This window comes from Heterodontus francisci, chromosome 12 (genome assembly GCF_036365525.1).
Source record: "Heterodontus francisci isolate sHetFra1 chromosome 12, sHetFra1.hap1, whole genome shotgun sequence".
NCBI classification, from domain to species: Eukaryota; Metazoa; Chordata; class Chondrichthyes; order Heterodontiformes; family Heterodontidae; genus Heterodontus; species Heterodontus francisci.
This window is the reverse complement of record NC_090382.1, coordinates 24,792,482-24,807,541: the sequence shown is the minus strand read 5'-3', so window position 1 is coordinate 24,807,541 and position 15,060 is coordinate 24,792,482. Positions and strand designations below refer to the sequence as shown.

The 15,060-nt window shown below is 41.9% G+C and overlaps 1 protein-coding gene across 1 annotated transcript in view; it reads right to left on the bottom strand.

Moving 5' to 3' along the window:
• The window catches only part of clint1a (clathrin interactor 1a), a 230,668-nt gene extending 218,699 nt beyond the window's left edge, over nt 1-11,969 (bottom strand). Inside the window, exon 1 of the mRNA XM_068043203.1 lies at nt 11,702-11,969. Coding sequence (XP_067899304.1) covers nt 11,702-11,742 — 41 coding nt within the window. The 5' untranslated portion in view covers nt 11,743-11,969. The remainder of the gene's footprint in view (nt 1-11,701) is intronic.
• Between the last annotated feature and the right edge of the window lie 3,091 nt (nt 11,970-15,060).

The following is a 15,060-nucleotide window of genomic DNA, read 5'->3' as shown; positions in this document are numbered from 1 at the left end:
GTGGAGCAAAAGCAAACAATATGTTAATGGTGTGTTGAAAGGCAAAGCATTAGTACAGATAGGCTGTTAATGGACTGAAAATTGAACAGCCGCAAGCACAAGCATGAAAAAAACAGTGGGTAAGCAAACTGAACAAACTAAGATGAAATAAAATAAAATAAACACAAAAAAATATTTTAAAAAGGAAAAAGAAAAAAATAACTAAGAATAAAAGTAAAATGGGGGGCCCGGCATGCTCTGAAATTATTGAACTCAATGTTCAGACCGGCAGGCTGTAGTGTGCCTAATCAGTAAATGAAATGCTGTTCCTCGAGCTTGCGTTGATGTTCACTGGAACACTGCAGCAATCCCAGGACAGAGATGTGAGGCATGAGAGCAGGGGAGAGCGTTGAAATGGCAAGCAACCGGAAGCTCGGGGTCCTGCTTGCGGACTGAGCAGAGGTGTTCCGCAAAGCGGTCACCCAATCTGCGTTTGGTCTCCCCAGTGTAGAGGAGACCACATTGTCAGCAGCGAATACAGTATACTAAAATTGAAAGAAGTACAAGTAAATCGCTGCTTCACCTGAAAGGAGTGTTTGGGGCCTGGGATAGTGAGGAGAGAGGAAGTAAATGGGCAGGTATTACACCTCCTGCGATTGCAGGGGAAGGTGCCGTGGGATGGGGATGAGGTGGTGGGGGAAATGGAGGAGTGGACCAGGGTGCCACGGAGGGAACGATCCCTTCAGAATGCTGACAGGGGAAGGGAGGGAAAGAGGCGTTTGGTAGTGGCATCATGCTGGAGGTGGCAAAAATGGCGGAGGATGATCCTTTGGATATGGAGGCTGATGGGGTGGAAAGTGAGGACAAGGGGAATCCTGCCACGGTTCTGGGAGGGAGGAGGAGGGGTGAGGGTAGAAGTGCAGGAAATGGGCCGGACACGGTTGAGGGCCCTGTCAACCACAGTGGGGGGGAATCCTCGGATGAGGAAAAAGACATATCGGAAGCACTGTCATGGAAGGTAGCATCATCAGAGCAGATGCATCAGAGTCGGAGAAACTGGGAGAATGGAATGGGGTCCTTACAGGAGGCAGGGTGTGAAGAAGTCTAGTTGAGGTAACTGTGGGAGTCGGTGGGCTTATAATGGATATTGGTAGACAGCCTATCCCCAGAGATGGAGACAGAGAAGTCGAGGAATGGAAGGGAAGTGTCGGAGATGGACCATGTAAAGGTGAGAGAAGGGTGGAAATTAGAAGCAAAATTGATAAAGTTTTCCAGTTCGGGGCGGGAGCAGGAAACGGCACTGATACAGTCATTGATATACCGGAAAAAGAGTTGGGGGAGGGGGCCTGAGTAGGACTGGAACAAGGAATGTTCGACATATCCCACAAAAAGACAGGCATAACTAGGACCCATGCGGGTACCCATAGCAACACCTTTTACTTGAAGGAAGTGAGTGGAGTTGAAGGAGAAGTTGTTCAATGTGAGAACAAGTTCAGCCAGGCGGAGGAGGGTGGTGGTGGATGGAGACTGGTTGGGCCTCTGTTCAAGGAAGAAGCGGAAAACCCTCAAACCGTCCTGGTGGTGGATGGAGGTGTAGAGAGATTGGACGTCCATAGTGAAGAGGCGGCGGTTGGGGCCAGGAAACTGGAAGTTGTCAAAATGACGTAGGGCATCAGAAGAGTCACGGATGTAGGTGGGAAGAGACTGGACCAGAGGAGAAAAGATAGAGTCAAGATAGGAAGAAATAAGTTCAGTGGGGCATGAGTAGGCCGACACAATGGGTCTGCCAGGACAGTCCTGTTTGTGGATTTTGGGAAGGAGGTAGAAGCGGGCTGTCCGTGGCTGTGGGACTATGAGGTTGGAAGCTACAGAGGGAAGACCTCCAGAGGAGATGAGGTCAGTGACAGTCCTGTGGACAGTAGCTTGATGTTCTTTGGTGGGGTCATGGTCCAGAGGGAGGTAGGAAGTAGCGTCAGAGTTGGCGCTGAGCCTCTGCAAGGTAGAGGTTGGTACGCCGTACAACAACAGCACCACCCTTGTCTGCAGGTTTGATGACCATGTCGGGGTTAGACCTGATAGAACGGAGTGCCTCAGGTTCAGAGGGGGACAGGTTAGAGTGAGTGAGGGGGGCAGAGAAATGGAGATGACCAATGTCTCGTCGACAGTTTCCAGTCCGCAAGCAGGACCCCGAACTTCCGGTTGCTTGCCATTTCAACACTCCCCCCTGCTCTCATCTCTGTCCCGGGATTGCTGCAGTGTTCCAGTGAACATCAACGCAAGCTCGAGGAACAGCATCTCATTTATCGATTAGGCACTACAGCCTGCCGGACTGAACATTGAGTTCAATAATTTCAGAGCATGACGGGCCCCCCATTTTACTTTTATTTTTAATTTTTTTTTCTTTTTCCTTTTTTTTGTGTTTATTTTATTTCATCTTAGTTTGTTCAGTTTCCTTACCCACTGTTTTGTTTCATGGTTGTACTTGCGGCTGTTCAATTTTCAGTCCGTTAACAGCCTATCTATACTAATGCTTTGTCTTTCAACACACCATTAACATATTGTTTGCCTTTGCTCCACGACCTTCTGGTCAGCTATTCTGTGACCTTGTCCGATCTACACTTCCTCCTTTGTTATCTCTTGCCCCACCCCCACTTTACTTGCTTATAACCTTTTACATTTCTAATATTTGCCAGTTCTGAAGAAGGGTCACTGACCTGAAACGTTAACGCTGCTTCTCTCTCCACAGATGCTGCCAGACCTGCTGAATATTTCCAGCATTTTTTGTTTTTATTTCAGATTTCCAGCATCCGCAGTATTTTGCTTTTATTTTAGCTGTCACCTTTCCTGCATACAACAGTGACTACACTTCAAAAGTATTTCTTTGCCTGCAAAGCATTTGGGACGTCCTGAGGTTGTGAAAGGTGCTATATAAACACAAGTCTTTTTTTTTACATTTTAACCAGAGGACACGGACTTAGGGTAACTAGCAAAAGATGTGACATCAGGAAAAACCTTTTTTTTTTAAATGCAACAGGTGGTTAGGATTAGGAATGCACTGCCTGATAGGATGGTGGAGGAAGGTTCAATAGTAGCTTTTATAAGGGAATTGAATAAATACTTTTTAAAAAAATTGCAGAGACATGGTGAAAAAGATGGGGAGTGGGACTAACTGGATTGCTCTTCTAAAGAACAAACTCGATGGCCTAAATGGCCTCCTTCTATCCAGTACGATTCTATAATCGCTTTTTGAAAGTTACATTAATTTGTTTCCGGTATCCCTTAAGACATTGCATTCCAAATCAATGTATCCACATGTCACCTCTGATTCTTTTGCCAATCACCTTAAATCTATGTCCTCTGGTTACCAATCCTTCAGCCACTGGAAACATTATGTCCTTATTTACTGCATCAAAACCTTTCATGATTTTGAACATTTCGATGAAATTTTATCTTAGCCTTCTCTGTTCTACAGCAGCCACAGCTTCAGCAGCCACAGCTTCTCCAGTCTCTCCACTTAACTGAAGTTCCTCACCCGGTACCTTTCTGATGCATTTTTTCTGCACCCTCGACACAACCTTGACATCCTTCCTAAATTGTGGTGCCCAGAATTGAATACAATATTTCAGTTGTAATGTTTTATAAGTTCCAATGTTTTATAAAAGTTTGGCATAACTTTCTTGCTTTTGTACTATATGCCTCCATTAATAAAGCCAAGGATACCATTATTTTTTGAATAAAGACAGCCTTCCCAACTTTGCCTGCCACCTGGTTTCTATGTTCCTGCAACCTCTTTAAAATTGTGCCATTTCCTTTCTATTGCTTGTCCTGATTCTTCCTATCAAAATCTATCACACTTCCCTGTGCTAAATTTCACCTACCATGTATTTGTCCATTTCACCAATCTACACCTTCCTGAAGTCTATTGCTTTCCTGCTCACTGCTGATTACATTTCCAAATTATGTTTCAGTGCAAACTTTGGAATTATATCATGCACACCTGAGAAGTGGTCCTAATAATGACCCCTGGGGAAACCACTTTATACTTGCCTCCAGTCTAAAAAAAAACCATTCACCACTACTCTGTCTCTTAACCAACTCTGTATCTACGCTGCCACTGTCCCTTTAATCTCATAGGTTCCCTTTTATATTAGGTGCTAATCTATTTTCATGTGCTCTCTTTGCCCCTCTTACTCCCTTTTTAAAATCTTCTCTGTACTTTTGTATTCAGGCTGGGGAAGAACTCTTTTTAACTCACTGAAGTTAGCCCTTCTCCAGTAAAGTATTTTTACACTTGAAGGCACCTTGCCCATTTCCATAACTCTTCTAAACCTAATGACCACTGTTTCCCACATGCTTCTGCACTGAAACATGCTCTACTTCATTCCCCAGAACTAGATCTCGATTCTACCTCATTGGGCTGCAAACACACTGATCAAGAGTTATCTTGTACACATTTCAAGAATTCACAGATCTGACACGTTAACTGTTTCTCTCCACAAGTGTTGCCAGGCCTGCTTAACAATTCCTGCATTTTCTGTTTTTATTTCAGAAATTCCTGACCCCTTGCTCTTTACACAGTTACTTTTCCAGTCTATGTTGGTATAACTGAAGTCCCCCATTATCACTAAGAGAGCATCTTTCTCTATCTCCTTCCCACTATTTGAAGGCTTACAGTATACACCCAGCAAGGCAACAACTCCTCTATGGTTCAGAATTTAAACCAAATAGATTCTCTTTAACCATTCAGCTATTTCACCCCTTTCCAGTGAGATAATAGTTTCTTTGATCAATACTGCCACTCACCTTTCTTTCCTGAATTCCTTGTAGCCAGAAATATTAAGTTCCCAGTCCTCCCCTTCTTTAAAAAAGGTCTCTGTCATTGTTATAACATTGTCCCATTAGTGACCTTTGCCTGGAGTTCACCAACCTTATTTAACCTGCTATTTGCATTTATGTATATGCACTTCAAACTCATCTGAGACTTTTTTGCATTTTTCCCCCTCATTCTGATCCCTTTTTCTCTGAACTGTTCTTTACTCTAGTGCTATTTGTCTCTCCCTGTCCTCTCTAATGTTTCATCCTGGAACCCTTTATTGGATGAAACATTAAACCAAGGCTATATCTGCGCAAAGGTTACCAGTATTCAAAGAGGAGCAGCAAGTTGTCCTAGTGCCTCAGAAAACACTCCTCCCTCAGCGACACCACAAAAAACAAATTAAGTCATCATGCATTTCCTTTTTAGTAGAATTGGCTTGTGCATCATTTGGCGGCCATATTTACCAACATAACAGTGACTGTATTTGAAATAATCTTGCTTACTCACTTTAAAGTTTGTGAGTTCCTGGCATATTAGTCTTGTTGGAAGAACAAGGTTTCTCAATTTAAAAAAAAATAAAAACCCTGTATGCTCAATCTCAAATATTAAAGACAGGTTTGAATAAGCATACTCTCATGCGATGTGTGATGTAAGTAAACAGCCATTTTTGAAAGCTGTGAATTGCCAAAAACCAAGTTAATTGCTCAAAGAGTAGCAGAAACAAACAGTTAGAATGGACCAAATGAAACAGACAAGAACAGAAGTTTATTTTAATACTCAACAGGGCCATAGGATTCAGAGGCAAACGAAACAAGGACTTAGTCCTGGTGACTGCAGGGAGCATAGGAAGCCTTTCAGTACCTGGAACAAATTCCAAAACATGATTCAGCAATCTTGATTCGGTTGAGTAATTATTAACTTTGTATTTTAACTTCTGTACACAAGTGACAGAATTTTTTTTGAACCAACTGGCCCACCTTTTAAAAATGCTTGATAGAATGCTTTGCAGGCAGGTGGGGTGATATATGAATTTTTATGGCTAGTGTGCTGTTCAAACATCTGGACAGATACCGAATATGGAGGTCTAAATGCAGTAGCTCATATTTCTTGTAACAAAGCGAGAAGCTCTGTCTTACATGCCAGCAATTATGGTCTCATTCCACACACAATCTTGCGAAGACTGCATCTCTCCCATGCAGCAGATCTCAAAGCCATCCTTTATATCAACCAACTCAGCTCTCAATGTCATAATATTCTAGGGTTGCGAGCAGTTAATTAACACTCAACAAAAATAACTATTTGAATACTGAAATCAGGCACACACCCACAGGATTAGAAACAAGCCAACATGCTATATACTTTCAAAAAAGGCAACAAAATATAGAAACCCATCAGCCTTACATCAATAACTGGAAAAATAATGGAATAAATCATCTGGAATAAGTTTAATGATGATCTATTTGGAGATAACTTAACAAATGGCAAGCGACACTAACTTCAACGGTGTGTAGGAAGATCCTGTATGAGGCAGCTTAATATATATTTTGAGAAAGCATGCCGAATGGGCAATGGAAAGTCTACTGATATACTGCATGTAGCCTTCCAGAGAGAAGGATCTCACCATTCCTTCACTGTCACTGGGTCAAAATCCTAGAACTTCCTTCCTAACAGCACTGTGGGTGTACCTACCCCACGTGGACTGCGGTGATTCAAGAAGGTGGCTCACCACCACCTTCTCAAGGGCAATTAGGGATGGGGAATAAATGCTGGCATAGCGAGCGATGCCCCCATCCCATGAATGAAAAAAAAAGACTGACAGAATTGCACAAGAAAAGTTGCCACACACCTTAAGATTGATGTCCTTTTGGAATCAATAGCCAGCATCTTAGCAGTTCCTTTTTTTAAAAAAAATCAGGCAACTGAATGCATTTTTGTTTTTTGCGTGCAATAGCTGCACACTCATTAGCAAGTGCCTGGTTTTAAAATCATAAACTAAAGTGCCGTGGTGTCACCAAGCGCCCTTAAAACCACTTCAGCGACGCTACAGGTATGAATCGGAAAGGATCAGGTACAGGAGATAGCAATAATGCTGGATCCTTCTAACTTTCCTTTCATCAATACCAGGCTTACAGGAAAATTGAGACTACATTTTTGTTAAGCAGTCAGCAAAAATAAAACCTGTTTTGCTGCCTCACTTGGTCCTTTTCATCACTCTCTGCTCCAGTTTGATGCTGCTACATACTCGGTGATGTTTCCTGATCTTGCAAGATTATCACAACATTAGGAATTTCCATCTGCAGCATATTATGTTCAAATTATGCACAAATCGCATCACCATCAACAGATCAAAGAAGATCAACTCCAGAATCTGGAGGGTGGGTTGAGGTAAAAGTAGAATGGACGCAGAGGGAAGAACCAATGTTTACTGGGAGGGGAGGGGAAGAAGGTCCAGCTGTGGCAAAAAAGCAAAGTTAAAGTTACACCTTCTGATGCAGTCTTTGGAAGCCATTTTAAAAATTAACAGTACATACAGCTTGATCATTATACACTTGTTAGATATCAATGTATGACAGCACAATGTAAACTAACTGAACCCCATATGTAAATATAGATAGAAGCATAAAAATTAAAAATCCATGTCTTTTTTTTTAAAGCAGAGCTTGATAATACAGCATCGAGATAATTAAAAATAAAAGCACTGACATGTTCTATGTGCTCTGCTTGGTTCCCTGTGACTTAAATGAAAGAGCAACACCAAAACTTTGAGGTGATACTTAACTGCTATAAATGAAATCCATTCAAGATTTTCCATTATTAAAAAAAACGTAATTACAAAAGGGTCTGGTGGCTGTTCTCTACAGTACTGTAGATTTATTCTCTTCTGGTTAGTCCACAACTTTAAATAGCTATTGAATTTGGAACTTTTTTTTTTAATTGTTTCCCTCATGTAGGGCCACACCACCTTTCAATAAGTTAAAAACTAATGACGCAGGGAAATGGTTCAAGTTATGATATTTGCTTTCTTAATTAAGGTTTCTTAGGAATAAGTTTACCTAATAATGTTAATAATCAATGCCACCACATTATAAGACTCAAAAGTGAGTTAAAAGTATATTTGAAAGATTAAAAAACAGACAATGTTCACATTTTTGAGGTTTTCCTGGCCCTGCTTAAGAAACAGACTAAGCAGTCCAAAACTTAAATGGTGATGACCCCAAGTGCCTGCTATTTTACAAGACTGCACCATTTCAATTTTGAAACAGGAAGGGCCAGTTTACGCATCATGTCTGATTTGCATAGAAAGAACCATCGAGGTCTGCAAGCACGTCTTGCAAGAACAAACTGAACTGCTGGACTTAACCAGATTTGTCTACGTTCCAGTCTAATCGCGTTGTTCAGTATACACACATCCATTATTGCTCAAGAATGTATTCTTTCCCCCTTCAACTATTTCTGTTTAGCCCTAAGTACTGCACATTACCTGAATTTTTAAAAGGCGCAACTGTGCAACAGCCCCAACAAACAAATTTCTCTGCAGCACCTGTGGAAGAGCCTGTCACTCCAGAATTGGCCTTTATAGCCACTCCAGGCGCTGCTTCACAAACCACTGACCACCTCCAGGCGCGTATCCATTGTCTCTCGAGATAAGGAGGCCCAAAAGAAAAAAAGAAAAAGAAAGCATTCCTTTATAAAATGAACTCTCAGCCAGTCAAAATTCCTCCTCTCAGTGATGAAGCATATCTACAACATTATAATCTTGCTGAGGTAATAGTAAATCTGTAACAGTGAAGAACACTACACTGCTTCCAATATCTAAATGACAGCAGCAAGCAGGACTCAAATCAACAGGCGACTTATCCCCTTAACCATAGCAAACAATGCAATGTTAGACAATCCAACAAGTAACACTTCAACATAATGCTATTTTTTTAAATTACTCTTTTTACCATCAATTTTCTCCCATTCTTCACTCCAGAAGGTACTGACTCTTTCCTGTGTAACAGTCAACCTCTTCACATATGAATATATACAGTAAATGCAACTTTAGAACCCCAATCTTCCAGCAGCACCCACTAGACATCAATGATGTCCAGGATCTCTGGCCATTTATCCCTTTTCTAACTGAGGAGCATCGAGGCCAACTGCAGGACAAATATTGCTGCTCCAGCTGAGATCAGCTAAGTCAGCACAGCCCAGAGATTACAGAGCTTCCTGATCTGTATTGCTCAGCTACTCTCGACCCAAAGCAGATAATTTAACAGTGATGGCGGTGGGAAAGGGCGGGCGGTGTTTAAGTTTTAAAAAAACCACTCATACATATAAACATCATGTAGCCGCAATTTTGGTTTGTTGTTTCTTCTTGAACTATCATAGTTTCATACTGTGAAGCAGAAAAACCATAGGACCTGAAATCACTCAATTGTTTGAGACAGTTGATTGGGCAATTACTACTTGTCTTGGGTTACTTTTTTTCTCTTTCCTCTGATAAATGAGCTCCACTGTATTTCTACCAGCAAAGGAGTGAATGTTTAAAGCAGATCTGTGCTTGCTGCACAAAGAAAAAAATCCAGGTCACTGTGCTGGAATGTGGGCACGAGGATGTTGGGTGCTGAAATGTGGTGCCTTCCCCTGTGGAATAGGTTGATCACGCTTACTGAACTGGGTTGAGTTATAATGTTCTCCAGAGTTGACTAGCTTCTCACAAATGAAGACTAGCCTTTTAAACAATATCCTACAGGGCTTCTAGTGAATGTAGAACTATGCCCTGTCTTGACTCGGCACCTTGAAGGGGGGGGATGGAATAAAAGAGAATTATCATTGCGTTTATGACACTAATGAAGTTAGTTTGCAGGCGTTTCATTTTCATAGTTTACATCATCACGTAAACAACCTAACCAAATTCCCATCTTTTTTCTGATATGTAAACTGTGTAAAGTAATATACATAGTATGTCACTTTCTGAAAGTCATCTCAAGTAAATATTTTGTGATATCAATGCTTTGTTGAAAAACTCCTGGAAATACAAAATGTCATACATGCTCATATTTTCAAATGCCAATGTAACCAAATATAACTGAATACATTTGTTTATATTTTCACAGTATAACTCTTTAAAACAATAGCATCTTTATGAAAAAGCAGTCAGAATTAAAATTGCTATTAACTGCTCCATTTTTTCAGGCTTGATGTTGGTTTACATTTTAGAAAGTTTCCATATAGCCTGCATAAAATAAAAACAGGGTTGTACAATCCAAAACCAGTCAATGTGGCAACCCTAAATACAGCAGAGAAACACACAATAGGGAAGATCAGTAAATTATACATACTACTGATTAATTACCAATAACAAAACCTGCGTGGTACAATGGTCTGAAGACTTTCCAACCTTGGGAAAATGATATGACGGTTAAAAGTCTTAATTGCTATCTAACTTGCTGGTGAATACAGACAGGGACACTTCAAGCACCAAGAAGGTGCTTTGGGCAATCGCAAACTCTTAAATTTGGCTCAAAAAAATTCAGTAATGAGAGAACAGTAAATAGATTTTTCTTAAATACCATGGAAAAAGAAAAGGTTTGCATTTATATAGCACCTTTCACGATCACCGAATGTCTCAAAGTGCTTTACAGCTATTGAAGTACTTTTAAAATGTACTCACTGTTGTAATATCGGAAATGTGGCAGCCAATTTGCACACAGCAAGCTCCCAAATATTTGAGTTGGGTAGGTGCTACGGTTAGAGGCAATAGTAGCATCAAAAAACTGTTATGAAATTTACAACTGGAAACATTGACACTGATGTAAACTCGAGGTGTTGAGTTTATTTTTCAGAATTAGATAGATTAAAATAAGGTGTCATTGTAAATTCAATAACAAACAATTACTGCTCCAACTGAGTCTAACTCGACCAACTTTGAAACTCTACTTATTCTGCCTGGTGCAAAACCAAGTCTCTACCAATAATCTACAAATCAGACCAGTGGTTTGCAGCTTTAAGAGAAAGATCAACATAATCTTGGAACGTGATGTACAAAGTACTATGAAAAACCCTGTCATCAGATAACAAAACTAGGCTTTGAAATTCAGTCATTGCAAACAAGTAAACCCAAATGTAAACAGATGGGATCGCTCAAAGCAATTCCCCTCCTCACAAAAATTCCAGGTAACCTTTGAAACACGACAATGAGGTAAGTGAAAAGAATGAAATAATCTGCATTTAGACAGACATCCCCAAGCGCTTCACTTCCAATAAATTACTTCTGAGGTATCATCCTTTATTATGTGGGCAGAGGGGCTGCTGATCTGCACACACCAAAGTCTTGGAAAAAACAATGAGATAGATGATCAGATAACCTGCCTTTTAGCGATGTTGGCTAAGAAATAAAGATTGGCCAAGACACCAGGGAGATCTTTTACGCCCACCTGAGAGGACCAAAGGGGACCTCGATTTTAACGTTTCGTCCAAAATACGGCACCTCTAAAAAGACAACACAAAAGACAGTACTGCACTGGAGTACCAGCCTAGATTATGTGTTCAAGTATCTGGAATGGAGCTTTAGCCTCAGTGTGCCAGCACTGGGCCCAGGCTTGTCAGTTTACAACAATTTTAAGTAAGGCACGTTTGAAAACGAATTCGCCATTGCTTTTGGCAAATCTCAGAGACAATAACCCATTAGAAGTGGGTAAAGTTGAATCAGTGCTCGGGAGATGGCGGGGAAGTGAGAGGTGTTGGGACTGAATGTGTCACTCAGCTCATGGCAGGAGAGGCCATGACAGTGGCTCGGCTGCGCCTTTGCCTGACGTCGCGCACCCACTGACGTGTCGCCTCCGACCTGAAGGAGCGGCCGCTGCCGCCGCCAACTTTAGCCTTTCTGCTAAATGTAATCGCACGTTAACGTCTACTCACGCCTTATCCACCAGCTCGCGCATTTTCCACATGTTCAGCATCCTTGCTTCCTCTCGCTCCAACAGCGGCCTCACTCCCCGTCCGGCAATTCGATTTATTCTCTCTCACTCCCTCCCTCAGTCGGGGCCCTCCACTCCCCACCGGCGCCACCACTGCTCAGGTAATGTAAGCCGACAATTCGCAGCGAGGACTTGCTGAACAAAAACAGGCCCCCGCCGAGCTCCCGGTAACCAACCAACCAACACGTCAGCGCATCACGCAGCGCTCCAACAAACGCTTTGCGTCACGGCGCTCGCGCCCCGCCCCCTGTTTTCCGCTCTCCAGCGCGAGCGCCACGCCGTAAACGGCCGGGGCGCAGTGCATGCTGGGAGCTGTAGTCTTCTGCTCCACCCCACCAGAACAAGCGGCTCTGCCGCCGCTGAAAAACTACATGTCCCAAAAGAACCAAAATACTGCGGCTGATAGAAATCTGAAATAAAAACAAGCAATGCTGGAAATAGTCAGCAGATCTGGCAGAGTGAAGCAAAATTAACATTTCAGGTCTGTGGTCTTTCATCAGAACTGGCAGGTCATAGACCTGAAACGTTAACTCTGCTCCTTTCTCTGCATAGATGTTGCCAGACCTGCTGAGTATAGCACTTCCTGTTTTTATTGTCTCAAAAACCACCTGGGCCCTCAGACCAACCTGCTCTCCCGCGCAAGTAGAAGCTGTAGCTGGGGGTACAGGGACAGATTGTGTTTCTGGAAACTTTTATACATGTTTTGAATATGTATTTTATCATCAGTTTTCATTCTAAGAACACCTGTCATTTTATTCAGGGCTACATTGAGAAAATTTTGAGTCTGATCTAAGAATTTTCATTTATATTATTCCTTTCATGACCTCAGGACACCCCAAAGTGCTTTACAGCCAATGAAGTACTTTTCAAGTATGGTCATTGTTGTTATGTAGGAAATGTGGCAACCAAATAGCTGACAGCAAGGTCCCACAAACAGCAATTGTAATAATGACCAAATAATCTGTTTCTATGTCAGTTCTAATGAAAGATCCCTCCTCACAGATGCTGCCAGACCTGCTGAGTATTTCCTGCACCTTCTGTTTTTAGTTCAGATTTCCAGTATCTGCAGGATTTAGTTTTCGTCATCTATTTTGGGTGTTGGTTGAAGAATAAGTATCAGCCAGACTTCCGCTGCTCTTTGAATGGTGCCTTGGGATCTTTTCAATCATCTGAGAGGGCAGGTGGGGCCTCAGTTTAACCTCACAACTGGAGAATTCGAGTTGGGAGGGAAGATTGGATAGGCTGAGGTTGTTTCCTTTGGAACTGTGGAGGCTGACGGGAGATTTAATTGAGATGAATAAAATTATGAACAGTTTAGGTAGAATGAAAGGACCTATTTCCCTTAGCAGAGAGATCAATAACCAGGGGCAGAGATTTAAAGTAATTGGGAGAAGGATTAGAGAGATGGTGAGGAGAATTTTCTTCAGCCAGATGGTAAGGAGAATTTTCTTCAGCCAGAGGGTGGTAGAGTTTGGAACTGAGGGGCTGGTAGAGATAGAACCCGTCCTAGTTTTTAAAAAGTACTTGGATATGCATTTGAAATACCATAACCTATAAAGCTACAGACCAGTAGCTGGAAAGTGGGATTAGGGTGGTAGCTGTTTTTCCGCTGGCACATACACAATGGGCTGAATTGGCTCCTTCTGTACTGTAAACTTCTATGATTTTTTCATCCGAAAGACAGCTCTCCCAACAATGCAGAACTCCCTCAGTATTATGCCTAAGTGCCAGCCTAAATTATGTGCCCAAGTCTCTGGAGTGGAGTTTCTGCCTCAGAGTGTTACCAGTGGCAGATATCTTTTTTTAAGAAGTTCTTTTCATAAAATCACAAGCAAATTCTCAATTGATTTTGTAAATTTAATGTAAGTAACTGATTATAAGTGGTTAAAAATTGAATGATGGTATCATCATCAGTTCAGCACTCCCTCAGCAATGCACTGAACTTTCAGTCTATATTATGTGCTCAGGTCTCTGCACAGAGGCTTGAATCCCCACCCTGTACCACTGAGTCAAGGCTGCTGCATAAAAACTCATAGATGGTGAAGTGACTGCAAATCCATTTCAACAAATGGAGGTAGCTTAGTACCTTTTATTAAAGAGTAACATTTGGATACAGAACAAACATCCGCATGTGATGCCAACAGTCATTTTGTGGCCACATTTCTGTTTTTCTGGATGAAATTAGTGCTACCCTGGGTTTCTTATTTGCTGTAAAAATTTTGAATACTGTATTCTAAATCAGTGCAGCAATGACAGGAAATAGGATCCCTGGAGCTGTGCTATGGAGGGAGTCTATTGGCAGCAATCAATGGGAGACAGGAATCATGGAAACTTACAGCACAGAAGGAAGCCATTCAGCCCATTGTGTTTGTGCCAGCTGAAAAACAGCTATCCAGCTTAATATCACTTTCCAGCTCTTGGTCCATAGCCTTGAAGGTTATGGTACCTCAGGTGCATATCCAAGTACTTTTGAAATGCTAAAAGGTATATTGCCCTTACCACCCTTTCAGACAGTGAGTTCCAGACCCACACCATGCTCTGGGTAAAATAGATTTATCCTCAACTTCCCTCTAATCCTTCCACCAATTACTTTAAATCTATGGCTGTTGCTATTGACCTCACTGTTAAGCGAAATAGGTCCTTCCCATCCACTCTATCCAGAAAGCTCATTTTATTCACCTCAATTAAATCTCCCGTCAGTCTCCTCGGTTCCAAACAAAACAACACACAACACCAGCTTAGCTAATCTTTCCTCACAGCTAAAATTCTCCAGTTCTGAGGTTAAACTGAGATTTGGAGTGGTACTGATCAAGGAAGAACAACCCAGGAGTGACAGTGACAGGGAAATAGGAAAGCACCACAGTGGTGCTCATGGGGAAAGAAGGAAGTGAGGAAGACACAAGAGGTGGCATGGAAGAAAGCACAAGACCACTTCTGGTTAAATAGGAGGAGTGAGAAAAGTCATCATGAAGCACTTGAGGGAGAAAGAGCAAAGCTTCAGTGTAGCACGGGATGCAGGGTGGTGGAGTCAAATTGTGATGAGGAGTGGAGACAGGAAGGCCTTAGAGCAATGTCAAGAAGGTCTTATCATGGTGCTGTGATGTTGGGAGATGAGGAAAATAGTAGTATGAATTGGAGATCGGAGGTTGGAGAATGGCAGCATTTGCAGAGGAAGAACATTTGCTTGTATGAACTGGTGAACTAGGATATTTGTAAAATAAGGGAGGAATTGTTAAAATATGTGGATTTAACAACACAGAAGGAGGTCATTCGACTCACAGGGCCTCTGCACTCTGGAAG